At 38.4% G+C, this 27,979-nt stretch overlaps 3 protein-coding genes across 6 annotated transcripts; all 3 read right to left on the minus strand.

Moving 5' to 3' along the window:
• Nucleotides 1–1,070: 1,070 nt before the first annotated feature.
• On the minus strand, nucleotides 1,071–9,674 carry LOC146451533 (uncharacterized). 2 transcript variants are annotated; one of them, XM_085099058.1, is made up of 5 exons: nucleotides 8,507–9,674; nucleotides 8,159–8,260; nucleotides 4,685–5,567; nucleotides 3,702–4,056; nucleotides 1,071–2,706 (listed from the first exon to the last, which is right to left on the minus strand). In XM_085099058.1, coding segments are annotated over exons 1-5 (1,353 nt in total). In that variant the 5' UTR covers nucleotides 8,519–9,674; the 3' UTR covers nucleotides 1,071–2,705. The 2 variants fall into 2 exon arrangements, with proteins under 2 accessions (XP_084955184.1, XP_084955183.1); XM_085099057.1 differs by having other exon boundaries at nucleotides 3,696–4,056.
• Nucleotides 9,675–9,691: 17 nt separating this feature from the next.
• On the minus strand, nucleotides 9,692–14,218 carry LOC146451534 (uncharacterized). The gene is made up of 4 exons (XM_085099056.1): nucleotides 14,075–14,218; nucleotides 13,794–13,931; nucleotides 11,719–12,628; nucleotides 9,692–10,837 (listed from the first exon to the last, which is right to left on the minus strand). The coding sequence occupies exons 1-4, from the start codon at nucleotides 14,120–14,122 to the stop codon at nucleotides 10,509–10,511; spliced, it is 1,425 nt and encodes a 474-aa protein (XP_084955182.1). The 5' UTR covers nucleotides 14,123–14,218; the 3' UTR covers nucleotides 9,692–10,508.
• Nucleotides 14,219–17,630: 3,412 nt separating this feature from the next.
• On the minus strand, nucleotides 17,631–27,873 carry LOC146451535 (uncharacterized). Of its 3 annotated transcripts, XM_085099063.1 has the most exons (6): nucleotides 27,507–27,873; nucleotides 25,856–25,906; nucleotides 24,041–24,348; nucleotides 22,971–23,458; nucleotides 21,893–21,975; nucleotides 21,283–21,493 (listed from the first exon to the last, which is right to left on the minus strand). In XM_085099063.1, the coding sequence occupies exons 1-6, from the start codon at nucleotides 27,573–27,575 to the stop codon at nucleotides 21,371–21,373; spliced, it is 1,122 nt and encodes a 373-aa protein (XP_084955189.1). In that variant the 5' UTR covers nucleotides 27,576–27,873; the 3' UTR covers nucleotides 21,283–21,370. The 3 variants fall into 3 exon arrangements, with proteins under 3 accessions (XP_084955187.1, XP_084955188.1, XP_084955189.1); XM_085099061.1 differs by lacking the exons at nucleotides 21,283–21,493; nucleotides 21,893–21,975 and adding an exon at nucleotides 17,631–17,980 and having other exon boundaries at nucleotides 27,507–27,845; XM_085099062.1 differs by lacking the exons at nucleotides 21,283–21,493; nucleotides 21,893–21,975; nucleotides 25,856–25,906 and adding an exon at nucleotides 17,631–17,980 and having other exon boundaries at nucleotides 27,507–27,845.
• Between the last annotated feature and the right edge of the window lie 106 nt (nucleotides 27,874–27,979).

Consider the following 27,979-nt stretch of genomic DNA (forward strand, 5'->3'; position numbering starts at 1 on the left):
AGTATCCTCTTTCATGGTTCTGGAACATCATATAGAGCAACTGTAGGAAATCATCATATTCTCAATTCTCATGTCTCACAGTCTTGCATTTACACATTTTGAGTGGTCACAATGGTCAGCGCATATGGAACTTAACAGTTAAGGCCTGGGGCCCAAAACGTGCAATATGGCGGCTGCTGTCGATATACAACTGTAAATCGGTAGGTTTTTGCCATGTAACTCAGCTTATTTAAGTTTTAGTTGTTGCCATGTATTCATTAGTAACGGATCCTCAGTAGTTGTTTCTCGTCGTGTCAGTAAGGAAGAGCTCTGCACTCTCTGTTGAGAACGAATTGAAGTGGGAGTCGACGATCATCATCGATGACACTCCCTCCTCCTTATCAGTGTTGTTCCGCCGTTCAGAAAAAGGCAGCCGACCTTCAAAGCAACATTGACCGAAGGGGAGGGGGTAGTGGGGGGTTACTGTTCTACTGTTGGTGTTTTTCTTTAAGGTGGACGGATATGTACGCGTGCAGTTCGCAATTATCTCAACTAGTACTGTCCGAGATTGTATTTGTCACATTTCTGGCTCATCAAAGAAAGCATTTCTTTCTTTTTTTTAATCATTTCTTTATTTTATTGATTCAAGCAAAGCAAGCAAAACAAATTCATTACAGCCCCCCGTTTTTGTTGTTGTTGTTGTTTTTTTTTTTTTTCTGATCAAGAACATTTTTGCCAATCCTGTACAATCATGTACTCGTCTGTCAAACTGACCACAATAACAAATAACTGGGCTTCTGATTCCGCAAACAAGAACATAAATTCTGCATCTCTTCAACTTTTTTAGCCTACCTAAAAGCTGTACACAGTTGCTTTCCATATAATATCACTGAGTTCTAGTTGCATTAAGGACAATATTTAATGATTTGCATTTGTCAAAATATTCTATCCCAAAGAAAATCTTAATTCAAGCAAACTTGGTCATTCCAGAGATTGAACTCCAGCTAATTAATTCTTGTCTTTTTGTGTTTGTCAGTCTCTTCATGGCAGTGAAACACTAAGTCTAAGATCATGTTTTCCTAAGACTAATAATGTGGATAACTCCATTTATTGTGCAAGAAAAACATGGCTAATATTATTTTTTCTCCTGAAACTAGTTAAGCCCCGCAGGCAACATGTTCAGTATACAATGGATTTCTGTCTTTTAAATAAATTTTATATTAAATCAAATTCAACATCTGAACGGTCTAAATAAGTTACAAATTCAATTCATAAATCGTGGAGCGTAGAAGACCCCATAGTCACTTATTAATTATTTGTCTATTTATTTATTTATTTATTTATTTATTTATTTATTTGTTTATCTTTTATTTATATTTAAACACGCCGGTCCAATTCAGCGGCTTATACTGATTTAAATGGAAGCCTATAAGAGAAAATATAAACGCGTTCAAAGGAAAGTTCAATTCAAAACGTTTCGTTGGCTAGTCAACAAACTCATAACTGAAACTGATCCTTTGGGTGATCCTGAGCTTTTGAAGCGTTTAACTTTACAAAATCATGTGTCATAGTGATTTTAGCCCGAAAAATAGAACAAGAAGCAACACCAACGCGAGCGCCGCTGGCTCGTAAAACTATTAATAATTGAGTGGTTCGATGGTCCCCTCGTTCTAAGAGCACTTTAAATCTATTCTGCGTTAACCTGATAGCTTCAGAAAGTAGCAGGCAATCATCAAAGGAGTTATCTATGACTGAATGCAGGCCTTTAGTTTTCGAATGAAATCTCAATCGCTTTAAAACTGGTGACTAGAAAATACCATTCTAAGAAGTGAGTAAGTATCTTGGGTGTTTACATTTGTCATCTAATATAGCGAAGATTTTCTCTTGACAATTCATCCAACCAATTTTGCACCAGTTTTGCGTTACTCCTGTCCATTCCTTCCCACTAGCTTATATAGCTGACGGTTTCCTAAGTAAGAGAGTTCCTAACAGTTCACAGTATATACGGTACTCGGTCCCGGGGGGGAGGGGGGGGGTAGTTGGGTTCAGTTTTGCTGGGTATGTGCCGCTGGCCTCTCAGAGCCCCTGCCCCATTATAGTCTATTTTGTGGCTAGTTATAGACCCCATCTTAGTCACTTTTGGGAAAACGTAATTTTCGTGATCCCAGCTAAGTCACTTTCTTTTTATGCATCTTCTTTGTCCTGGACCGGTGGTTTTGTGCTATTGTGTAACTGGTTAATATTGAAGTTATGGTTTCAACAACGGAATGTAATGCGAGGTTATAAACAACAACTTTCTGAACTTTTTAACCGAGACCATTTTGAATCCCTACTTAATAGAATTTTCTTACCCCAAGAATCCGGAAATGTGCGACCCCATTCTAGTAACTCTGTTGAAAATGCAACCTCATCCAGCGGCACATCCCCATTAACCTCTTATAAGGAAGTACTCCCTCCTCGGTACTCAGTGTCCATGAAATGTCATTTCCTCCAATCACTTTAAGTAAAGTTTCGTAGCAAAATGTCCCAGAGGAAGATTTGGATATTTTTCTGAAGGTAGCTCATTATAATTTTGGAAAGAGACCTTCATTCCTTTCCAAGATGTTGCTTGAGTTCGTGAAAAGATTTCTGTTTTTAGTCACGCCTGAACCATCTTCCACTGTCACTGCACATCCAACCAAACAGCGCTTGGTGATCCACTCTCCAGCTGTGCAATGGCCATGTTATCTAACAGTGATAAAACAACATTAACGATTAATATGTAATGGTATTCAAGAGCCTAATGAAGTATTTTTTTTACTTTTTAAGTGAAATTCCGGGTTACATTCCTTCAAAAACCTTTAGTTTAGGGGCCTATCTTCGCCAGTAGGAATTTTTATCGGGAGGGGGGGGGGGCTAGTTATAAGACCTAGAAGTGTTTGTCTCAAGTTTGGCTGAACTCAAACGATAAAACCAGCTGAGAACAATTAAGGATAACAGCCTAGGTAAAGCTAACCCAAAAATTCATGGGTTTATTTCCTGGGCGGGGAGGGAAGGGAACTTGTTAGGATTAGCATGTGAATTGGGGTAGCGGACTTCTTTTTAGAGTGTCAGTTACAATCACATTGAATACACAGAATACACATTGAATAAACAGAACTCTTTTGATAGCTGTTTATTTGAGCCCAAACGTTTTGAAGTAAGTTGCCTAGCTGAGTTTTGATCATTTTTCGGTTGTTGATATTTCCAGTCTAGTTTTTTCTTATTTCTTTGTCTTTATTCGTTTGCCTTTTCTTTATGTGTCTTGTTTTCTCTTCTTGTTTACGTCTGCTTGTTTTAATATGCTTTCATAATCCAAATGTTCGGTTTCTCGATTTTAGTATTAAACGTATTTCTCTTTTTTTAACATCAATTTCTTGTTGTTTTTTTGTTGCTGTTTGTTGTTTGTTTTTGTTTTTTCTTATATTGTTGAAAGAAGGTTGAAAGAAGGGGTTTGGGTTTTCGGCTAACAATAGCTTATTCAGATTTCGCTGTTACAAAAATAACATTCAACAACATTCAACCGAGGACAGAAGACATTGCATAACACAAGATTTGTAAAGAAATAGGCATTAAAGAAAGTAAGTATCACTGAACGCATAAACACCTTGCCTTAGCGGTCTTAGTTAAACACTTCCCCTTCCTTCCTTTTTTGTCAGTCTATTTTAAAGTTATCATTTTAACTACATTAGACGTACACTCACCAAGGGTTTATTTGTCCTCCTCGGTTCACCTGAAAATACTGATAGTCTTTGAGAATATCACCAATATCGTCTCGATCAATGTTTGGTTTTTGCAGTACTTCAACAAACTCCGGGACGGTTAACTGAGGTCGTCGGGTTTCCAGGCACTCCAATAGCTGTCTTGAAGGACTTCCTGACGCAGACGCCTTAAATTCCTTCTCCAGTTCCCAAATATCTTCCTGTGCAAACTCGAAGTCTTTGGCCACATCTCTGAAGTCTCCTTTGTTTGTTCCTTCAGGTATTTTGTCCAGTCGTTTCCAGACTCTTTCATAAGCATCCAGTGCTTCGGACTTCAGTTGACTCAGAAGAATGGGAACTGTAAGAAAGAAAAATAAAAGATTTATATTAAGTATTAAATATGGACCACTTGGTAATTTCAGACTGAGCATTGATTGGTTAAGAACACAAGGTATAATATCAACCATTAAACCGAACCTGATACCCAAGAAATGGCGTTTTCATTACGAATTCGTACTCAGTTCTTTTTGCAAAATTAAATCAGCAAGATCTAGCAATACTTCTTGTTTCTAATAAAAACTGTTATTCCACTCACGCTTGTTGGATATATGAGCTGATTAAAGCTAACTCGGCGCGGCTGCAGTCTATTATCTCATATCCAGTGCGTGAATAGAAATGACTATTTGGATCATTATATTCTGAAACTTTGTTGGCCCCAGAAGACCACAAAACAACTTAATTGCCTGTATTTCTATACCGGGATACTGTACCAAAGGGCTAAGCCTCGGGGTCCCTAAATGTATCCTAAGTGTCCTTCGAAGACACCACAAAAGGACCTCATACGCTCTCAGTAGACATGGAATGAAAAGTTTCCATTCCTTTTTTTTATTTTCCAGTGTGTATGACCGGTTAGCCATATTTTCGATCACTGAATCACAAGACGGTGTATCAGGAACGGGTTATTTAATAAAATAATGGTGGCTTACCTGGCTTTTGTTGTTCTTGCGAGTGAGATGCAGCTGGCTTGAGTTGAGACATTTCAATTCCTGCAGCAGCATTCGCATCGAGGTTACTTCGTCTTTTGTATGCTGGAATAATGATTAAAGTCGAGGTTGACAATGTTGCCACTATCGCGATCACTGCGCAAGTTGCTGCCACGATGATAAGAGTGATGTCTTTATTGTTCTTTTCTTCAGATTCTCTTGCCACACTGCCATCTACCCCTTGGCGATCATTTTCTGTCCCAGTTGCTGGCACTGACAACGTCGGCGGCTTTGTTTCATGCGTTCTTAACATTGTTGACATGGTATTTTGTAGCTTTCCTGGTTGGGTTGTCTCCAATGCGGTGGTGGTCGTTTGAAAGTTCGCAGTTGATGGTATCCTGCCATCCGTAGTTTTTACAGGAATCTTTGTTGGCACATTAATATTAGCACATGGCGTCGACCGAACTTTGCACTTCTTGGCATAATTCCGGCATTCCTTTGCTTTTTCGTCCTTCCCGTCATTACAGCACTCGGCACAAGGAAAGCAGCTGAAGATAAATGGCACAAGGTAATATCCTTCAACGCATTTACTATCACACACAGTGTTCGAGGATAAAGTACAGTTCTTTTGGATGGCTTTTCCTTTAGAACACCTGGTACACGGTTTACACCGCGCTTTCCCATATTTGTCCGAATACGTTTTACCAAGTTCGCAAGCAATGCAGTGAACAGGTGTCCCGTATGGAACTGAGCTGCCGCACGGGACAGAAGGTTGGGTTCCCGCGGGACAGTCGGGACACTCCAAACATTTGTATTTATTTCCTGCTGTTGCAGTCCAGCGGATTTGCTCGGGTTTGCACAGATAATCTGCACCAGTACCAATGATCTGTTTGGGTGAGAAGATAATTAACCGATAAGTGTTATGATAACACCATTAGTTTTTCAACAATCGCCATTCCACGACTGGCGGCGACCTTTCCGTGACGGAAAGGCTCGCGCATGTTTTGTTTTCTTTACTTTATCTTGATGGGATCCTGACTTTATGCATTTCATATTAAAGACAAAGTTTCGTTTTCTCGTTTTGTTCAATTTTTCTGACTAGGCGTAGTTCACAGTTTTGAATAGGCTAGGGCAAAGATGTTAAGTGACAAGATTGTTGAGTGGTTAGACCATGAGCAGTTCCTTATTTTTCTTAGAGAAAGGAAAGCTGGTGAAGTCAGGCACGCGAACGGCGCGCGCAAGAATTACTTTCCGCGAGAGGAAGAGGCAATTTTCGCGTGCATTCGCGTGATTCGCTCGTTTTACCATTCCGAATGCTCGTAGTCTGTCTAGGGGTAAGAGCAAGGATATCGACCACTCATCACAGCTAGTTTAACAGGAACATCACAGTGGCATCATATTAAAGAGGCCCTGTTAGGGTAAATTCCGACAGGCAACATGGCTCTGAAAGGGCGACATGAAGGAAATGAAATGACGACGAACGACAAGACCGTTCCTGCGATTAATGGCGACAGCGACAAAAATAGAAGCAAAATGGACGGTGACATTGGCGATTTTAAATTAGACAGTGAATTTTCTAAAAGTTAATCGTTTCGTGAGTCTTCTGAGTGGAAACATACCGAGTTTATCCTTTCTCCCTGACTTTACATCTCGCCTGAGTTTTGTAGACTACTGACTGCTGAATTTCGTTGATAATGCTCCTGTTATCCCAAGGCAGTACGTTTCGGCGACAGAATTACGAGAACGCATTTATATTGGAGAAACATTCGGAATTGGAGACATTCGAAATTCCGACAGCGACATGAGGCCTTTCCGAAATTGGGAGATATAGAGGTTTGAAATTCAGACGGGAGACATACAGACCTCCCCCCCCCCCCCCCCCTCGCCTCATTAAAGGCGTCAAATTAGCAGCCCTTTCCTTTCTCATGTGGATCGTGTAAAAAAAAAAACAACGAATAAAAAAAAAAAAAAAAGAAGGAGAAGAAGAAACGCGTGCATGCGTCGTTTATGTAAAAAAAGAAAACTAAAACAAACAGAAGAGTGACATTACTGCCCCTTAGTATATTTATCACGCCAGTCACGTAAACAAGTTTTAAAAAATTATAGTGGTTCCTACAGCACAAATGTCGACAGAAAGACCTTTAATTCAAAACGTAAAACCAAATGCAAGGCTGATCGGGCAGCTTCAAAGGGTAATTTTATTGCTCAATTTGCACAAAGATTAGGCTTTACTTTGCTCCTTTTTGTCCAGAGGTCCTCACATTATTCAAAAGTTTCCGAATATAACGCAAAATAAAGCAGAACCTTTGGCGCTTGGGTTCCAATTCTACGAGGCCAATTTGCGTGATCTACAAAGTGGGGCCGCACCTTGCTTCTTCTTTCAGCAGGTGAAACCAAATAAACTGGTCATTCGAACAGGTTTCCTTTTCGTGAACGCAGCTGTCAATGCTCTAGATTCCATCACATCCCACGCAGTCTTGTGACTGCATTCGTGGCATATCATATTCAATGAGTTAAGTCATTGCGAGTATCCGTTACACCGTCTGTAACACATCTGTACATCGCGTGGCCCGTTTTTGTCAGTTTTGTGTCAAATGCGACATTTAAATCATGTATTGGGTGGTGAGCTATCCTACATTTTTCTAAGTCACAGTCCAAAGTCTAGAAATTATGCCGAGCAAAATAACGACAAAACAAAGAAGACCCTTTCCTTCCGTTTCAGGTCAAAGCGGAACGCATATACGACATATCATCGCCTAGTGCTAACGAAGCATTTTTTGCCCATCTTCGATTACTTTTTCCATTCCAGATCAGTATGAAATTGTTTTTTATTTCTCACGTTAATGTGATCACCCCCAATTTCTAATAATAATTATTACATTTAACTATATCTTACCCCTGTAACCGCAAGTAAAATAATATGCAAATCTCCAGTAAAATTGTGAGATAAGAATTTGACAGATCAGTCATTTGCATATAAAAGAAAACTAAAACAATCGTCGTTACATGCTACAGTCAGAGTAGATAAGTCATGCGCGAGATTTTGAGAGTACATACATTCACGGCTTATAGTCATTATAGTTCAAACTTTGTAAGAGAAGCATAATGCCAGCCATGGCTTCTTGTGAACATGTGCCTTTAAGAAAACAAGCACTTCAAAAAACATTTTATCATTTAAATATCGCGCAATGAAACGAGACGTGTCAAACAATAGGGTCAACAAAAGGTTTTCCTATCAAAAATTTCAAACGGCAAGCTCGAAATATGAAGATAAACGTTTTTAACGGGTGTATCACCTAATGATGCAACACGCTTTTGAGAAACGTAATGCCGCGTCAGCACATTTGATTGGCGGTAGATATCAGTGAAGTTTTAAATTCAGATGGAACCCAAATTATGAAAGAAACGACTCGTTTGCAACGTTCTTTGTTTTCATCGTAGCCCGCACGAAGAGACAATATGAAGTTCTGTACTTACCAAAAAGCCAAATATGAGTGCAGCTAAACTTGATGCTTTAAACAACATGGAGGCAGAGCCGAGGGTTAGACTCACTGTCGTCTGTGTGAGATTCCTTTTATACTATAGAGAAGGACAATTACAAAGTGATGGTTAGATACCAACAGAAGTAGTACGAGAGGGACCCGAATCGATTGGTACACGGATTTCTGTTATGGGGAGATTCAGTTATTAAGAGCACTATTACACTTGGCGTATCGTTTGGCGCATTGCGAGACATGACTCATCCTTGACTGAGATGATATTACCTCGAAGAAAGTTTGGTATCGTCAAACGCGGCACAGAATGTATGTTAATATCATCACTTACCTTAAGATGCATTTCCTTTTTGTTTCCTTATTTGGATACAAGTCCGTAAAATTGAATGATTTTGTAGCCAGTGGACTGGATAGACAACGAAGGGAAATATGTTAATTAATGAGAGACTAGAAGAAAGGGTCACATAGTATCCGCCTTCGACACATTCATTCACATCGGCCAGGGGTATTAAATTTCGGGGATTCCCCTATGGAATCATTGCGTCAGCCATTTCGGGAAGAACTGGTAAAACATGGCATGAAATCTTGTAAGAAACTAGTTCAACTTGCCTAACAGTACGCGTGCTCCATCAACGAGAGCAGAAATGACCCTAAAATGGACGAATGAAGTCATTGCATGACAAAATGATGCAGTTTACTGAAATAGTGGGTTGTCTCGTGATGCTACAGTCTCCCACGTTTTTCGGAAGCTCCTACTCAGGAAGCTATTAATAAGACTCTCCAACAAACGAATGTGTGGGAGGCCGGTGTTCGAATGCAACAGGATTGTAACTAAAAAACTGCAAAGTCACAATTAAAACATTCAAACACTTATCAATCCTCGCCGGCCCATCGATATCATCGCTAAAAATACACCAAGCCGTAGAATAGAATAGTCTTTCCGAAGTGCTCTTTTAACAGCTTAACTTCGATACACTGGTCCAAAATTAAAACAGTAATGTGCTGTATTTTAATAGTCAGTACAGTGTCGTGGACTTAAACTTGACGACACTGTACTGACCGGTAAGTAAATGGGCAGCAAAACTAGAATTTGAAACACCAAAAGCACGGGAATCAGTCGCTTTTATTACTTTACTGGGCACACGTAAAGGCACTCGGAGAAAGAAACAATTTTATTACAATGTATATGAAACAGACAGCAAGAAAGATTCCAACGCGCGGAATAACAGTACAATACAGTACAGTACACAGTGGATAAAACGGCGAACCGAACTTCAATATATAATTACTCTCCAAAACTAAAGCTACAACTAACAAACATGCATGCAACTTAACTATTTCAAGCTCCGCTCTGGGACGTGTGTTACGTTATATACCTTGCGTAACGATTACGCCTAATGATGATCCCTATTGTATAAACGTAGTTAATTAACACTATAACATCCATAATAAAATCCACACACCTAAAGCAAACGTGGGAGATTTCCCGTTCCTCCCCCCCCCCCCCCCCCAGACCCTCACCCCCCGTAAGCAATGGAGAGATGAGTACGTCCTATAATGGACTTTACGGTTGGCACAGCGCCCGAAAGGAGTACCTTTTTAGAGATTTCACGAGTGGCAATAGAAAAAGGTAGGGAAAACTGCCATTTAGGGTTTTACCGTGGCCTTTCAAAATATCTCGAATAGACCTGAACCGAAAAGGCATGTGGTTTTTCTACAGTCACGGGGACGTGAAAGGGGTACCATTTTCGACGGAAGACGTTTGAAAGGTCGGTTATCTTTTCTTTCAAAACTAGTGCAATCGTGTGATCAAGATGTGGGAGTAGCCGGGACGGGTGTGTGGCACATCAGATAATAAAAATGCACCTAAATTTCATATTACTGCATGCTCGGTTGCTGGTGTGTCAAATTTGTGATGTTAATACGGACCTTTGGTTGTGTGCTTTGCAGCAATGATCTCCATTATCTGCTGGCGAAAAATGGGTATTATTTTGTTGGACCAGGTGGTGGATATTGTATTTACATGGAAATCTAAAGGTTTCTTAAAACATCAGCCAAAGAGATTAGCAGCGAAGGTACAACACGAAAAAGAAGCTTGGGATCTCAAAAACATGGCTTTATAATAAATGAGAAATGGAGCGAGCTGTTACCTGTGTAGAGGAAAGATTTCGCTAGAGTATTAAAAAGCAAACTGAAAATTAGAAAAGAACCCTACTCCCACCACGTATGACCTCCAGAACTAGAACAACTTTATTTTTAGCAAGCCATGCTTCCGGTTTAAAAGAAAGAAAGAAAGAAAGAGACTAAGGAGTTGCTACTCTGCTATTTCCTATTCATCTGTAAATGTAATCTTTAAGAACATTAACAATATCGTCCCTGTCGATGTTCGGTTTCTGCAGTACTTTGATAAAGTCAAATATGGTCAACTCAGGCCGTCTGGTTGCCAGGCACTCAAGTAGCTGTCTTGATGGAGACCCCGAGCCAGGCGTCTTTAATTCCTTCTCCAGCTCCCAAATATCTTCCTGTTCAAACCCAAACTCTTCGGCTACATCTCTGAAGTCACCTGCTTTCATTGTTCCTTCAAGCTTTTTGTCCAGTCGTTTCCACGTTCTTTGATAATCGTCAAATGATATGGCTTTCAGTTGACACAAAGGAATGAGAACTATGAAACAAGGTGATCAGAGAAAAATATTACTAAGAGTACATATTTAGGCAGAAAAGAAACACACTGGCACAGTTTCGTTTTCTTCTTGTGAATAAAGCAGCTCTTAATATTTTCAGAATACTTAAATTTCAATATTCAAGACGTGCCATCTAAAACGTGCACCTCTTTACATACTGATTTCAAGCTAATTCCAACAAACTGGGAAAATAAAACAACCTTCACGTGGCTTGGATGACTATCTACAAATAGCGGTTCCGTCTACATCTGAATTCGGGTATGTAAAAGAACCACGCGAATCATATTACGACCTAACGAGCCTTGGCTGTGAACATTTCAAGTACCATCACGTTGTGGACATAGCGTAATTTCCCGGAAGGGGTGTGAATGAGACCATAACAGACTTTATAACAGACAGAAGTCGCTCACTGGAATTTATCGGGTGCTAGAAAGATTCACTGAGACTTAAATCAGAGATGTCAAATATCAAATATCTCGTCAACCAGTAAGTGAATAAAGCCCAAAATAGGTGTTTGTTGCGAAAATACAGCCAAAGTATGAGAGTGAAGGGACTAAATATTTATTCTAAACAGTTATGTTGCCTGTATGAATTCTTAACGAAACGTTCTTTCAGTGAAGGTAAATGGCAAAAAAATACAGTTCTGTCATTGCGAGAGACACAAAATAGAGTAAATTAAATAGTATCTTCTACGTTTGTGAGACTTCAGTCGTTGTTTCCATAACACTGGCATACATGGGCAAACATGAATAAACTTGAAGTGCCCAGCGTGTGCACGCATTGCAAAGTTACTTTTCTTCAAATTATTTGGGCAGTTAAAAGAAAGCAGTACCAAAAAAGACATATAAACGTTTTGACGTACCTCCCTTGCCCTCGACGCAATTGGAAACTCTGATGTCGTCTAGCACGAAACTCTCTGTGCGTTCGCTGACTTCAAGACCGTGAGACCAATACCTGGGACGACATCTGATCCATTTCAGGTAGTGTGCAATTTTGTTTCGCTTGGCAACAATGGCAAGGAGGATCAATGTGACCACGCTTAAGCACAAACCCATAATAATTCTTGCTTTGTTTATACTGCTGTTTGTCAAAGGTTTTCCATGAGCTACCTTGTTGTCTGCATGGGTTACAGCTGTAAGTGTGAAAGAGGCGAAATTGTCAACCTGGGATTTGGTCGTGCTGACGAACGATTCCTGTTTTAGTGATGAGATCGACATTGTTGTTCTCGTTGGCTGGCTTTTACTTGAACGTTGCTTAGCTGATTGGGTAGAGATAACAACATTTCCGTCAGGTTGCATTGTCGTGGTTGCCGATGGTTGACATCTAGCTTCATGTCTGGGCGTGCACTGCAGGTGCTTTGGTAAGCCCTGAGCTTTGCACCCACTCTCAAACTGGTCCTTACCATCCCAGCAGCAGAAAGAACAAGGCAAGCAACTCGAGACGACATGATCCTTGTAATAGCCACGTCTGCAAGGGCCGCAGACTGTGTTTTTGGTTGCAGAGCAGTTCCGTGTCACTGTTCTACCCATTGAGCACAATGAACACGGCATACACTGTTCCTTACTGTAGCGATTTGAGTATGTTTCCACCCTGCATACCACACAGTGTAGGTGTGTTCCAAATTTCGCAGTTGTTCCGCATGGGATCGAAGGTTCCATTCCATCTGGACAGTCTATACAAGCTAGGCACGTCTCATTCTGTGCTTTATTACTGCTTCGCCATGTGACTTGGTCAGATCTGCAACCAAGGCATCCACTCGTCTGTGCCTGGAGCTGAGAAACAATTCAAATTGTTTTCCTCAGGACATACCTTAAAGCTTACATCAATAGTGTGTGATTCCCATATCAAATGAAGCTGACAGGCCTTTTAAAATTCCTACTTGGGGATACTGCACAAAGGAAAAGAGGACACCTACGTGAAAGGCGTCATCAGCGGCGCTCTCTTAAGTGCAGTTTTCTTCCCATTACTCAGCCCGTTTGGAGAGAAGCGCAGGAGCATTTCCAAAAACATGGCTGGAAATCGAGCTTACGCATGCGTAAGGTTGGAACACACTAACAGCGAGGTTGGTAAGTAAGCAGGTACGCTTTAGTTAAACACGTCATGCCAGGGTTACGTTTAATTTCCCCAGAAATTGAGCTAACCCAAGATAACAATGGTACGAAAATTTGACTTGTCAAATGACAAATTATAAGATGCTTTCTTTTGTAAGAACAAGATCCGTTCTTTCTTTTTTTCTCCTCGCTTCCTCCACAAAACGTCAAAGTGATGCAGGCTTTTGAATTGTCATGGTCAAAGGGTGGCTGATTTTCTTGCACATGTCTCAAATTACTAATATATTATAATTCTAAGAAGAAAAAACCGGGCGGCAGGAAGACTATTCATTTTATAGTTAAATTCGCTCTGAAGAAGGGTTAACGCTCGAAACGTCAGTGCTCTAACTTCTTTACGGTAGCCAAAGTATCCTATCAATTCTGTTGACAAAACCAAGCATCCGTTTCTACGGGCCCCACTTACGCTTCCATTATTATTGCTACGTTTTGGATAGAATTGTCGTCCTTTTTGTACGCGGGCGAAACTCGGTATAAGCTCAATGATAAAAAAAATAGTGCTGCTCCTAAGTGTCATGGAGGTCTGGTTTCTTTGAAACGTAGCTCTTGTAATCCACAGAATGCAAAGAAAATACGTAAAGACAGAGCATTGCTGTTATTGTTTTCGCATTTTGTGACCTTGTCTGAGTATGGGACAACATATATGACCTCGATCTCTTTAAAACATCACGAGACCACTATTGAGTCATGTCTTTATATATCTTTCTTTTACAAGCAAAAAAAATGACCATTTACGGCAACTACCAGCTACCTAATTCAGGCAAAAAAGTGTCAGGTGCCGTTGATTATGTATGTAATAAGCTTCTGATTAAGTGTATCACAAACTTACCATACACGCAATTAAAACTGCCTGCGTTAAGAACCTCACACGGCAGTTGATCGCATCAGCCGTCGTCGTTGACTTTCTTTTAGACCGTTTCTTCTCATATCGCGATTTTGACGTCCCTGTTCCAAAGAGGGACTGTCGCTGTAATGAGACACACGAACAGTAAATGTTTGAGACGTGTGTGCTCGATCGCTAGTTAAAAAATGAATAGCCTTGATGTTCTCGCTTGGTGATTTCCTTGACAAGGTCAACAAGCGCAAAAGGATGCACATTAATTAACATACCTTGAAAGGAAACAATAATGACAAATGGCACGAAAACGTCTCCAACATGTAAATCCCCTTCTTTTTATCTGCAAATCAACGTGTACACTGAAGGACGTTTGGGAACATATAGTTCAGGTATTTAATAGTGCTTTACATGCACAACTATAACTGGTTCAAACTGGTTGGCAAGGGGATTCCCCAGAAAATTATATGCATTTACGTCACCAGGAGGCGATAATGTCACGAAGTCACACAAACGTCTGCCAGTTATTTGTATGGTGAGAGATAGTTATGGACACGTACGAAGGATCAAGAAAAAAAACATTAATAAAATGTGCTTGTGAGTGACTCCATTTGCCTTTTTCTTAGCTTTCCCCACAGCATTCCTCTCTTTCGCTGCACTCCCCCACACGTTTTAAGGTTTGTCAAGAAAAAAACCCAACGCTTGCAATTGTATTATCACTTCGTGAGCAAGCAATACAGGTCTCGTGACAAAGAATTTCTTAACACAATGACACTGACATAAATTCTCCGACCCCAACTAACAAATCAGATTGGCTGATCTCAACTATAATTAGAAATATTTTTAAGTTGATAATAGGGCTTTAGCAGCTTCTGTGGACTGCGGTGACTGTCGGAGGGTCGCTTTCGATGTCGATGGTCCGAATCATTAGCATCCTGCTGTGACAAAAAACGAAAACTCTGCTAGACAGTTTATTTTACTGTCAACATGCAATACCTTGATATAACTCTACAAACGATCAGTATATTGGTATATCATGGTTCGTAATCTATCAAAATAATATTTGTTGTTGCTGTATTGTTTTCGACTTAATAACTGCTTCAAGCTGAACTCCGCCCCAGCCGAATCCTCCTTTTAGATATCTGTAATAGTTCACACAATATTCAGTTAACCCTAAACAAAAAATCCTTGATACAATGGCATTGTCTCTTTTGAATAAAAAAGGAAGAATTTTGAAAGGCATCTAAGAGGGTTTTACTCGTCTGAGATTTAACTGCAAGATCTTCCTAAACATTTCATTTTCATTTCATTTATCACCCAAACAGCGAGGGACGTGGAGCTAATGTCATACATTTTCGGGGAGAGAGGTTGTGGTTTGGAACGTTCTTATTTAAAATGTCCTCCTTTTCAGTTCAATCATTCGTTTACTGATTTAATCACGTAGCGCCGGGCCATGGGCACAGTACCTTTTACAGTCAAAGCCGAAAATGAAAGAAAGAAAGAAAGAAAGAACGAAGGAACGGCCGGACGGACGGACGGACGGATGGACAGATGGATGGATGGATGGATGGATGGATGGATGGATGGATGGATGGATGGATGGATGGATGGATGGATGGATGGATGGATGGATGGATGGATAGATGGATGGATGGATGAATGGATGGATGAATGGATGGATGGATGGTTGGGTGGGTTGGTGAATGGATGGATGAGAGAGTGAGTGAGTGAGTGAGTCCAAAGGGAGGTATAGGTCTAGTAACAATGAAGGGTTTGCTGTTAACAAGGATAACGAACTAAGGTAACTCTTGAATAGTGCAGGGACCACTTGTACAAACAGCAGCAAAGTGTAGTCGGATCTTTGTGTAGAATTAAAATCAAGGCTGATAGGACAGCTAAAATAATTTTTTTGCCCAATATTTCGGTTAGACAATACTAACCTTCTTCAGGGGCGGCAAAAAGCTAAGTAAAAATTGGAAAGAAACGGTTACAATATTTAAAGACGATACAAATGAAAAGTTGAGATACGATGTGATTGGTTGATAAATAAAGAAAGCTGAAATACATATACAGTAGATAGATTAAGTTTCATCGCGTCTGTTCATTCCATAGGGTTCAAGAGTCTTGCCCTTGGAAATTAGAAATGCTTCCCTGGCTTTCCGAATGCCGTCTCTGTTGGAGTTAATGAGTTCTAGGGGAATGAGTTCTATGTTGTTGATTGAATGGCCAGGAAGAGTGAAGTGATCTGAAACGGGGGTAGGTTGATCGATCAATGTGACGTTGATGAAGGGCGTTTTCGACTGCGCGTCTGTGTTCGCCAAATCCGTCGCTTAGATGTCGTTTAGTCTCTCCTATGTAGTGTACCTTGCATTTGGAGCACTGTATCATATATATGAGATTTGAAGATGAGCACGTGATGTGATGTCGTATGGATCTGTGTTCTTTTGTAGAGAAAAAGGTGTAAAATGCGGTTCCCTCCGTAATAAAGGGACACGTTTTACACCTATTTCTGTTACAACGGAAAGCTCCCGGTGTCTTGGGGGATGGTCTGCGGTGTTTGGCCTTGACTAGTGTGTCACGTAGGTTGTTGCATCGGCGAAACGATATGAGAGGAGGAGAAGGGAACGCTGCTTTGCATCGCTGTGAAGAACGAAGAATGTTTAAATTGTTGAAAATGATTCGACGTATGTTAGGAAGGGCTGGATTAAACGTTACTTCAAATGGAATTCTATTAGACTCATTTTTCAAAGATGTTTCGAGGGCTTTGCTGCGGGAAATTTGACGAACTTTCTCTATTTCTTCTTTAATAAAACGGTGTGTATATCCTCTCTTGATTAATTGTGTCGTGCGTGCGTCGGAACGTTTGTTGAAGAACTCGTCCGTGGAACAAATTCTTCTAAGTCGTAAGGCCATGCTGAACGGAATTGATTGTTTGGTATGAGATGGGTGGCAGGATGATTTAAGGAGATAGTGATGTTTGTCTGTAGGCTTAACATACAAGTCAGTTTCCAATCTGCCGTTGATGACCATTACGTTAACATCAAGAAAGTGGATTTTGCTATAAGAGAAGGAACTCGTGAATTTGATTGTAGGATGTAGGTTGTTTAAGTATGTGATAAAGCTATTCAATTGATCTTCGCCATGTGAAAGAGATTACAAAGAGATTACAATATAATAAAACTGATATAACAAACCAATTCTTTAATTCCATTTGGATATTTTGATTCAATCTGATATAACAATTTGTTTAAAAACTACGATCTAGCATAAAAATATAAGATACCAGCGATCAATTCTCATGATTTTTCGTAAGAGCTAAAACCAAAAGAAAATACTATAAAATACATGGCGTAGTAGACTTATATTATCATCATCATCATCATCATCATCATCATCATCATCATCATCATCCATCGACAAAGTTAAGGTGGCATGGACTTGAGTCGGGCCCGATGTTTGACACCGATCAAAGATCTTGCATATAGCTAACTAGTCCTTGTTTCCTCCCCCTGCGTCATAAGAATGATCTTGGTGGATCGACCGGAGCTACCCCTGCCATGCAATTACACCCAAGAAATAAGCTTTAAGGTCTTATTACTAATGGCTACTAAAAATGAATCACTGAAACGTTTTTTATCAAATACTTCGCATAAACATCTGTAGTTGTATCTGATAACTCTCAAGTAGAAAGCAAAGACAAATTACCAATCTAAAACCTTTCTTTTTTTTTTTTTTTCACTGTTTTTGTACCCCTTCTCCCCTCAGGAAATTACAGTTTTGCTTCAGACATTCCTTTTAAAATTTTTGACTTTGAGAGATTCCCCCTCTGCAACAAAGGGAGTTGGCTGTAGTTAAAAGAAAGCCTTACAAACTTTCACACTCAGCAACATCATATTCTCCCAATAATTTAAGAACGTCTATCCTATTGGTCTCTTCCTCCACTACAGCAGCAAACTCCTCAACTGTTAGGTCTGGGTGAGAGGCAGCAAGTGATTCAATCAGTGCTCTTGACGGTCCGCCCTCAGACTTCTCTAGGACTGATTTTACCTCGTAATAATCAAAGCCGTAAAACTTAGCCACCGCCTTATAGTCACCACACGCCGGCATAGCTGTGTCCAAAACATTGCAGAGCCTTTCTAAGTTGCTTTCATGCTCCAGTAAGCTTCTTAGGGGCTTGGAAACTTAAACAAGAACAAGAACATCAATAAGCAAAATTCTTAATAAGTTTCATAGCATATTTCCTGAAGTAATAGTTTAGGCGTTTAATTTATCGTAAAAGTTCTTTTAAGCCCTCCTACTCCCCTAGGGAGCTTTAATATTCACTTTCAGGCCTCGAGGATGGGGGGAGGCTTTATGGAGAAGAACGATCCTCGTGAAAGAATTTGAGGAAGGGAGCTCTTTTTCAAATAATGAATTGAGAAAAATAACGAACTTATACTTACCAGTATTCCTATAATTATAGGCAAATTGGCTGATGTTTTTATCATTGGTACGCCTGAGTTTTGAGGTCTATCATTTTTGTTTCCTAATCGACTGAGGGTGTGGTGTGGGTATTAGAGAGGTAGGATTTATGGAGAGCTAGGGGCTTAACAAAGGTTTTACGGTACCGGTCAGGGTTAACATCCAAGAACGTTTCTTCACAGACGGATGGGTAAAGGTCTGGAATCTTATAGGGGAGATTATTCCAGGGACAGTAGTTAAGTTAATAAGATGCCATTTTAACCACCTAAATTCCCAAAACAGAATTATAACAACACAACAGTACCAACAGCTTCAGACAATCTGATATTAGTAATTTGCTAGTTTACATTGGATTTCTCATGAAGTGCATTTTCAAAGTTTAGTGATCACCTCCGACACTAAAAAGAAAGAGGGACAAAAAAAGAATTCAGGGATCCAGCGGACTATCTGTCAACCATCAACATGGCTTCACGCTTAACCAAGATATGGGTTTTATTTAATTTGTCGTTCTCTACCATCAGCTGTTAATGAAGGTCACGGTGGCAAACAATAGATGAATGAACGTTTACAGTGTAACTGCCCAATTTATTTTTATTTTATTTATTTATTTATTTATTTATTTATTTATTTATTTATTTATTTGCCCAAAATCAACAACTATTACAATATTTCATTCATCACTGTAGTAACAGCATTGAGCAGAAAGTCTCAGACGAGACGAGACCCCCCTTACAAACTGTTACTAATAACTGTGGCGGTATATGAAATTATCATAATCTACGTTAAATTATAAATTCCTATAATAGGGCAAGGAACAAGCCACAACTAAAATATACACGAAACATCAAACATATTAAGAGAAAAAAAACTAATTAGCGAAGAGTAGAAAATGAAAGAATCATTTATCCCTATATTTGATTTGTAAGGATAAAGTTTTTCAGTTTTCGCTTAAAAGTTGATTGACACCTAGTTTTTTTTAAGATCACTTGGTATATTATTATAAATATCTACTCCCTTATAACTTATACTTACACTAAATCTTCTAATATTTGTTTTGATTGAAGGCTTGTGTAATTTTTTGGTTGACGGTGTTTTATAATTATCCACATCTTTATTATTCCCAAAAAATGTTCCTTAAAGAAGTAGGTAATTGATTATTTATGAATTGACTTGTTAATATGGTAATGGTGTAATAATTAATTTGAAATACATTCAGTACCTGCAAATCATCAAATAATGGTTTTCGAGCTATGATTGTATTGTTTGAAAGTCATTATCCGTACAATTTTCTTTTGTAGTTTATATATCCTGTTTAGATGGAATTGGTACACATTAGCCCAAACAATATTTCCATAATAAACGTAGGGATAGATTAAAGCATAATAAATTGATTTCAGTAAAGATTAAGTTACATGATAAGCAATTTTTTCCAAGAATCAACAAAAAGTGAAACTTCATGCGCCAAATGTGTAACTGACAAATGAGCAGACACTTTATTTTGTCCACTTATTAATTACTGCTTCATGATTAAATGAGTATTGAGGATAGAGACCAAATTTTAAGCTAAACAAAATAAGCTGAAACTTGGGAACATGTAATTTAAGCAAAATTATCAATTCAATACGAGACAAGGCTGGTCACGTATGCCCTACATAGGCTTAAGGCAGTTCTTTAACGGCCTTTGCTGCTTTAAAGTTTCAGGTTTTAGGTCATTTTGCAGTTGAAGCTGGGCTTGGGTCATAACCGACCTATAATACTTCTTAGATTGCTGTTGTCAGCTTAGCTCAGATTCTCTGTTTTGTGCTTTGCTTTGTGAGAAAACGGAAACCTTGCCCATAATTGCAATCATGGATTTTTACTCAAAACAAACCGCCAAAAGCGGAAAGATTATAGGCCAACGTTTTCTAAAGAAATTAATTGAGGGCCACAACAACCAAAAAACAAAAATCGATCTAAGTGATGCCAGGCAAGAAATATTAATTCTAAAGTTTTCTTTGCCAATTTGCTAACTACTCCTATTTATTATATAAACTCGATGATACCGGCGTTGGCAAAAATAAATAAATGAATATATCATTACAATGTGTGCATAATCTTAACGGTATTATTTTCATTGTATCCGGTTAAGGAGGCTCGCGGCATTTTTTTTGGGCTTAGGGTGGAAGTTTTGAAATTACCTTGACAATCTCGCATACAAGAAAAACTTCGATCTCCTTCATACTACATCATCATTTCAACATATGATCAAAGTTAATTTTCTCATCGGTTTCCAAGCAACAGCTATTACCATAGCAACGGGAGCGCATAGCCTCTCAATTTGAACATTGTCGACTATCTCGAAATCTAGTCAGACACTTTGTGACAAAACTTTAGGGATTGAAACTACTCAATTTAGACAACTTGAAGGCGAAATTAGCAAAAAATCTGTAAGAGTGTTTTCAAGTAAATAATGAATCAATTTTAACGGGGTGATTTTGTTTATTCCAGCATTTTTCACCAATATCTCTGGCAAAATAAAACTTGATACTTTGTCTTTTCTGTCAAAGGGTCTTTCCTGATAGCAAAACATTCTAAATGTATATTGAGCTTCATGGGTGTCTCCGAAAACAGTTAAAATAAAGCGCAAATGAATGAAAGTTATTAGGCGAAGTCGTGCAAAAGGTAAAATTTACATAAATATATGCTCCTGCTTTTCAACTCTTCCATTGTAAATTTTACCTTTATCAATGAAGGTTACGGAGGCAAACAATAGATGAACATTGACAAAAGGACTGAATTTGCTCTACGTGCAACTGAGAAATGAAATTATGTCTTTTCTTTGCTGTCAAACATTAGAGCCCAATACAACCCTTTGGAAGCTAAAGACCAAATAGAACAGTTACAATGGCAAGTGGGGTAAACATATATTGTACACCACAATTCACATTCCTAAGCACTTTCTTTCTCTTTCACGTGATAATTATGCCAATATAGTGTTAACACGAACAAATATTGCATAACTAATTTTTTGCTTCAGTTTTTAATCTTTAAATTATCCAGTTTAAATTTTGGTAATTACCTTATAGTACACAGTAATCTGGCAATGGAATCAGGAATTGATCTCAAATAAGTTACATTGACAAACATTTTAATGATATGAGCACATATTGGGAAAGATTTACATATATCAAGATACCTTTTTTGGTGACCACTAAATCCACCAATTGACACTGACATACCACCTCTGGTGAATCCTGCAAAAATGAACGGACAAAGATCAGAGTTGCGAACAATTACTAAATTAATGAACACATAAATGTACTTAAACTTTTTCAATTGTAAAATTCATGTACAAAATGAAATTGATGACCAGAGTTCAGTCAAATTTGAATTAAAAGAGAAAAGGAGAAGACGTACTGATTAGTGGAGCCATCATGGGCTGCCAACAAGATATTGGTACCAAATTCAAACGTCCCAAAAAAATGTCACATTAAAAAAGAGCATCAATTAAGAAAAAACACCAAACTTCGAACTACAACAAATGCAATAAAAATGTGAATTAATGAACCAAAACCACATTGGCTATTGATCCATAGACCCACTGTACCAAATAAAGTATAACTCTCCAAATAAATTAGTGCTTGAATGTGTACCTTTCCAAATTTTGGCTCCCTTGATCCCGACTGCCGTTTCACATTCTCTTGGATACATTTAGATAATTTTTTACCGGTGCCACCTTAAAAAAAAAGCACTAAAAATCACTATTAATTCTAAGGACATGACTTGTATGAACAGGAGGCTTCACAGAGAATGGAACTGAAAAACATCAGTTGTAAGATTCCTTGTTGAACAAATAGCATGTACAAACGCAACTTATAGTCTCTGGTACTTTAAAAAATACATAGCAGGCACTTTATTTTGTCCACTTATTAGTTACTGTTACATGATTAAATGAGTATTGTGGATAGAGACCAAATTTCAATCTAAACAAAATAAGCTGAAACGTGGGAACATTGTAATTTAAGCAAAATTATAATTCAATACCAGACAAGTCTGGTCAGGAATGCCCTACATAGGCTTTGCAATGTCGGTTGGCCTAAGCCAGTTCTTTAACGGCCTTTGCTGCTTTAAAGTTTCAGGTTTTAGGTCATTTTGTAGTTGAAGCTGGGCTCGGGTCATAACCGACCTATAATACTTCTTAGATTGCTGTTGTCAGCTTAGCTCAGATTCTCTGTTTTGTGCTTTGCTTTGTGAGAAAACGGAAATCTTGCCCTTAATTACAATCACAGATTTTTACTCAAAACAAACCGCCAAAAGCGGAAACTAAGATTATAGGCCAACGTTTTTTAAATAAAATAATTCATAAAGGGCCACAACAACAAAACAACAAAAATCGATCTAAGTGATGCCAAGCAAGAAATAATAATTCTAAATTTCCTTTTCAAACTTGCCAACTATTCCTATTTATAATATAACAGGCGTTGGTAAAAATAAATAAAAATATCATTACAGTGTGTGCTAATTCTAACGGTATTATTTTCATAATATCGTTAAGGTACATGAGTTACGGTATATTTTTGTTCCCTAACTTTTTACAAGGAATAACCCTCAGTAATGTAGCTGTTACGTATTTCTGTATTTCCTAGATACAGAAGCTGAACATTAAACGAAATATTTTAAGTAAACCAAAACAAATAAACTAAAGCTGGAAGATATTTAAGCTATCATTACCTTTGCTGCTTTGCACCATACCAGGCTCCTTAACAGGATACTGCACTGACTCAATACCCATTTCAGCATCAACGTGGTTTGTAGACCTAAGAAAACGCCATCTTCGACTTAACAAGCAACGGTGATTAAAAGCAGCAATTGCCACAATCAGTCCAGTTAACACCACCAACGAAACACCCACAGCTACCCAAACATCCAAATGCTTTCCTTGAGGCAGACGATAGGGGCTGTTGTAACTATGTGAAGTGCTGGTTTTTTGATATGTGGTTGTGGGACTAGAGCTGCTATATGTGGGAATGGTTATGATCGGGGTGGTTATTTGTGGCGATGCTGTTGTGGAATCACACCGGTTTACACTGTTTTTAAAAGAGCAGATCATGTCAGATGCTGATGGTCCCAATTTCTTCTTACACTCATCTTCTACCACATCTTCATCATCACCACAGCACTTTGAACAGGGGAGGCAGCCAACATTTTTGTCATAGTAACTGTTGAGGTAACGGTGCCGACTACAATGATTAAATGACTTACTACAAAAAGAAAGTTTCTCAATATTTTCCAAGTCTCTTTACTTCACATATAAGGCGCATCAGATATTCCTCCAGGGTTGAAGTAATAAGTAACGGTAGATCTGAGGAGTTACTTGGCCACTGTAATTACCTGATCACATTAATTGTAGGGTGGCCAAAGTCAAACCTTTTTATTAGATTACTCTAATAATGAAAATGTACAATGGAACTACTCTTGGTTTCAGTGAATTTTCAATTACCTGGTTTAACGCCTTATAATATGCATTTCAGTATCGATGAATTAGCTCATCCCTACTGTATTTATGGAATACTATTTTAATATTTTATAACAACAACAACAATTAATTTGAAAAACAACAGAATGAACTGCTTTTACACTAGTTCACAGAATAAAAGTAATAATGGTAAATGGTACAATTATTCATTTAGTCCTACTTTTTTAATTATCATAGATGTAAAAGAAGAAGAACTCTAACAAGGAAAAATAATCTTTCTGGCTTGGGAAAGTTTTTTTGTTAAAATATCGTCATCTAACTGTACCTGTTGCTGCTGTAACACCTTTCTTCGCATTTGACATTTTTCGTACGTGTGCAGTTTTGCTCTACCACCTGATCCTCTGAGCAGGGCGAATCACAAAGCGTACAGCTGGAGGTATTGTAGCTACTTGAAAACGACACGCCTTGTTGGCACGGTACACATATCACCATCTCTTCTGGTGATATACGGTGTCCGCACCTATGCGAAAGTCCTTGACCAGGGGGACAACTTTGACAATCTATGCACGAGGATAACGATGTGCCATCTTCATCTATCACCCAGAACTGAGCCTCATTGCATGGGTTTGCAGTCTAAAGAGTAACAAAGAACACACCCTTATCAAAGGTGGTTTTGCAGGGTTTTAATTAGACTTTTCTAAAAGCCCTTTCCAATATCTTTCTCTCTTTAATCTTTATGTTATCTTGGTTTTGGTCCCCTCGTTGGAAAGGTCGACTGGACTCGCGACGTTCATATCTCGCCGCATGTCACGACTTCGTCGCTCAAAGAAATCATATGGACTTGCGGCAAGTCTTGGTTTTGATAACAGCCAGCCTATAGTATGTTGAATTATGTGTCATACAACATTCTAATGTTAAGCAACGTTGTGCACCAGCACAAGAACCTTTTTGATCATGACTGACCCCTTAACTTTGGCAAAAAAATACTGACTTTAACATAAGGTAATTACTATTTAATATGTCATAGCAACTAGTTGTGAATAAAACATAGATCAGTGCTTTCTAACCTTATTACAGTTAATTATATCCCTAATTAGTATATACCACGCAAGTGAATAGTGCTTTTCGTGCGCGCTGATTGGCTAGCTCGGAGGTGATTAGCCAAGTACAATTCACCTCCGAGCAGCCGAAGAGAAACAAGATGGCTTCCCTTTTCGTCACGGTCACTTTAAGAGGAAATTATTTCGATAAACGAGGCGGCTGTTAAAAAAATACGTAAATGGCAACAAATTTTGGTTTGATGGCATTAAATGGTAAGTTATTTAATCTTGCCAACCTTATATTCTAAGGCAAAAATGGAAATCGGTGCCTTCGTTTACGAAAACTGTCGAGCCGTGACTGCAATTACAATGAAAACAACGAAACATCTAATATTTTGCTCAATTGTGTCAACAACAGGACGAATTTCACACAACAATTGAAGAAATGACACGGAACAACTAAACAAGTACCCCCATAAAGTTCTATTTGTCCACAAGAAAGCGAGATGGAACATTCTATACTAAGAAATCGCTAACCGCGCGACGCGCGAGATTTTGAAATTTCCGAACATTTGTCGGTATATTGTTGAAAATAAAGTAATTTTCTGGTCCGCTAGTTATTCAGCTTGTGTGATATATACTGGATATTTACCGAGCCGCGAAGCGGCGAGGTAAATATCCATCACGTTCACCGACCTTGAAAGAATTATTCACTTCAGTGTCGGTGAACATGATGGATATTTACCTCGCCACTTCGCGGCTCGGGAAATATCCATCACTATTCCACTTTGGTGAATAATTGTTAATTATGACAATAATTAAGAAATCATTATATTTTTGTTCCAAGTGGAGATTTGGAGATTAGAAATCTTAAAAATCTTAGTTCACAATACCAAGAATTGTTTTGGTACGTTTATTATCAATGCAGTTTGTGACTTGAGTCCTAGTTACGTATTTGTTACCTTCAAAACGAAATCAGCCACTCCATACATCGCCTTTGTTGATTAAATTGCAATAGCTCAAGGTAAACGTTTATTTTACCCATAAAATCAAGTTGATTCATTACTGTACAATAATGACGCAAAGTAGTGGACACTTACATTGGCCATAGAGTGAGGCACCATTAAACAAAGTATGATTAAGCCACATGCCTGAAAAATCAATGCAACAAACAATGTTTAATTTAAATCTTCATTGCATGGCATAGAATATCATACAAACTTTATAAACTTCTTTATACTTGTTGGCTTTAGCAGTGATGTAGGAGTTAAAGTTAATCCTTCCAACGGATACTATATGTTCAAAACGTAAGTATTTAGCCAGAGAAAAAAAGGGTTAAAGGGACAGTATCACACTATTTTTAGTAACACATTGAAAATCGGAAAGACGCTATTCACTTGATAGCAGCCAAGATATAATGACAAAATTGTATTAAAAGACAATCAGAATGCAAAGAAACTATCCATGGATATTTTCGCCGGCAGATGACCAAGATGTAGAGGGGTTCAAATTTGAAAACGTCTGGCAGACGTTTTCAAATTTCGCTGTTGTAACGCACTAAAATCGCCGGTTGTACTATATTTTGGTTCAACCTTTCGTCTTAGAATCACTATTAGTATTTCTTTAAATTAGCGATTGAGAAATTAAGTAACACAGTGTTCAAAGTTTAAATTTAGTGAATTTTGGTTAAAAATCATGATATCTCCCATCGATTCCCATGATACTGCCCCTTTAAGACTGCTTGTTAACTAATTGTTTGCAATAACTTAACGGGCGGTCACTAGGTCGTCAACCCACCATTAAGGCAACAATTGCTCAATTGGCTTTGAATGGGTTGAACTCCTCCATACAACAGTACTTTAACATGGTAGTTGCGAATGCCAACTACTAAAGTTAATATAAAAATTGGAAGAAGGGTCTAGATAGCTTTGCCTTGATTATCGTCTTCTTTTTTTAGTACACTCACAAGAGTCGAGATAGTAGGAAAACAAGCCCATTGACTCGCAATGTCTTTAAGATAATTACCTCCTCCGAAACTTGATGTGATTGTTTGTTGTGATTATTATGTGATTAAAACAAGATAATAGCCAATACAATTATCTTCTGCTCAGGCATGCGTGAAGAACAAAAATGCTATTCACTTGTATATTGTTTTGCAAACAAAAACTTTTAAACAGGTTTCTCTTGATTACCTCAGTACTGTGCTGAGGTCAAGTAATTTGAATTTAAATGGAAGTACAGGCATTTTTATAAAGATGATGAAATATATATATATGATGATGAAATATATATATGTGTATAGGTTCGCAGATCTGTTCACTGAAAATGGATCACTTTCATCAATATTTCGTTTAAGAATTAGAATACAAAAGAGAGCAGTGCGTATCTGGCGTATTACAAGGCAATAAAACAAAAAAGAGCAGTTCGTATCTGGCTTCGTACAAGGCAATGAAACAAACTGCAGGAAACGGATGATGACTATCGGTGATTATACGTAATGTTTAATCCGCAAGACCGAAAAAGTACATTAAAAAGTCATAACAACTTACGTTCTTTAAAACTGATTAATTTAAGACGCTAAAAGCTATATCGCCAAAGGCCTACATGCACACACGCACACTAAATAACCGATTGTGTGACGCTTGGCTCAAATGCGCTTACTCAGCGTTTAATTCGTAAGTGCTTTACAAACAAAGGATAAACTAATATTTTTCCGCACAGCACGGACGAATTTGTTTAAAAATTACTTACCTTGAGAAGAAAGTACGAAAGCACTTCGATGTCTTTTTGCTGCGAGACCATTTTCCTTCTTTTATTCATCTTGAACTGATAAAGTGAATATTATCGCAGAATATTAGTGCAGATTTCTTAGAACAAAATTGCACATCCAGATTGCACTGAACTCTTCCGGTCAGAATGCCTTCTTTCTTCGATTCTCATTTGATCTTGCGAGGATTACAAGGAAAATCGAGATAAAACCAACTCGAGAACAAGAGTATCTCACTTTGTTTCAAACTCTTATGAAAACTAGTGAGACAGATTCATTTAACTTATAAATTTGAAAACGCTCAATTTAAATCTCACCCTGCATTGTCTGTCTCCACGAACCGTGACTCAATCGACTAAAATGGGCTCCTAACTGTTGCATCATCATATCTTTGCGTTTTTATAATTTCTGCCCTTCTGATGCGACATGGAAAAAACACGCATTGGATCGGACGGCT

Source organism: Pavona decussata, unplaced genomic scaffold (assembly GCF_977016875.1).
Source record: "Pavona decussata unplaced genomic scaffold, jaPavDecu1.1 SCAFFOLD_386, whole genome shotgun sequence".
Classification (NCBI taxonomy): domain Eukaryota; kingdom Metazoa; phylum Cnidaria; class Anthozoa; order Scleractinia; family Agariciidae; genus Pavona; species Pavona decussata.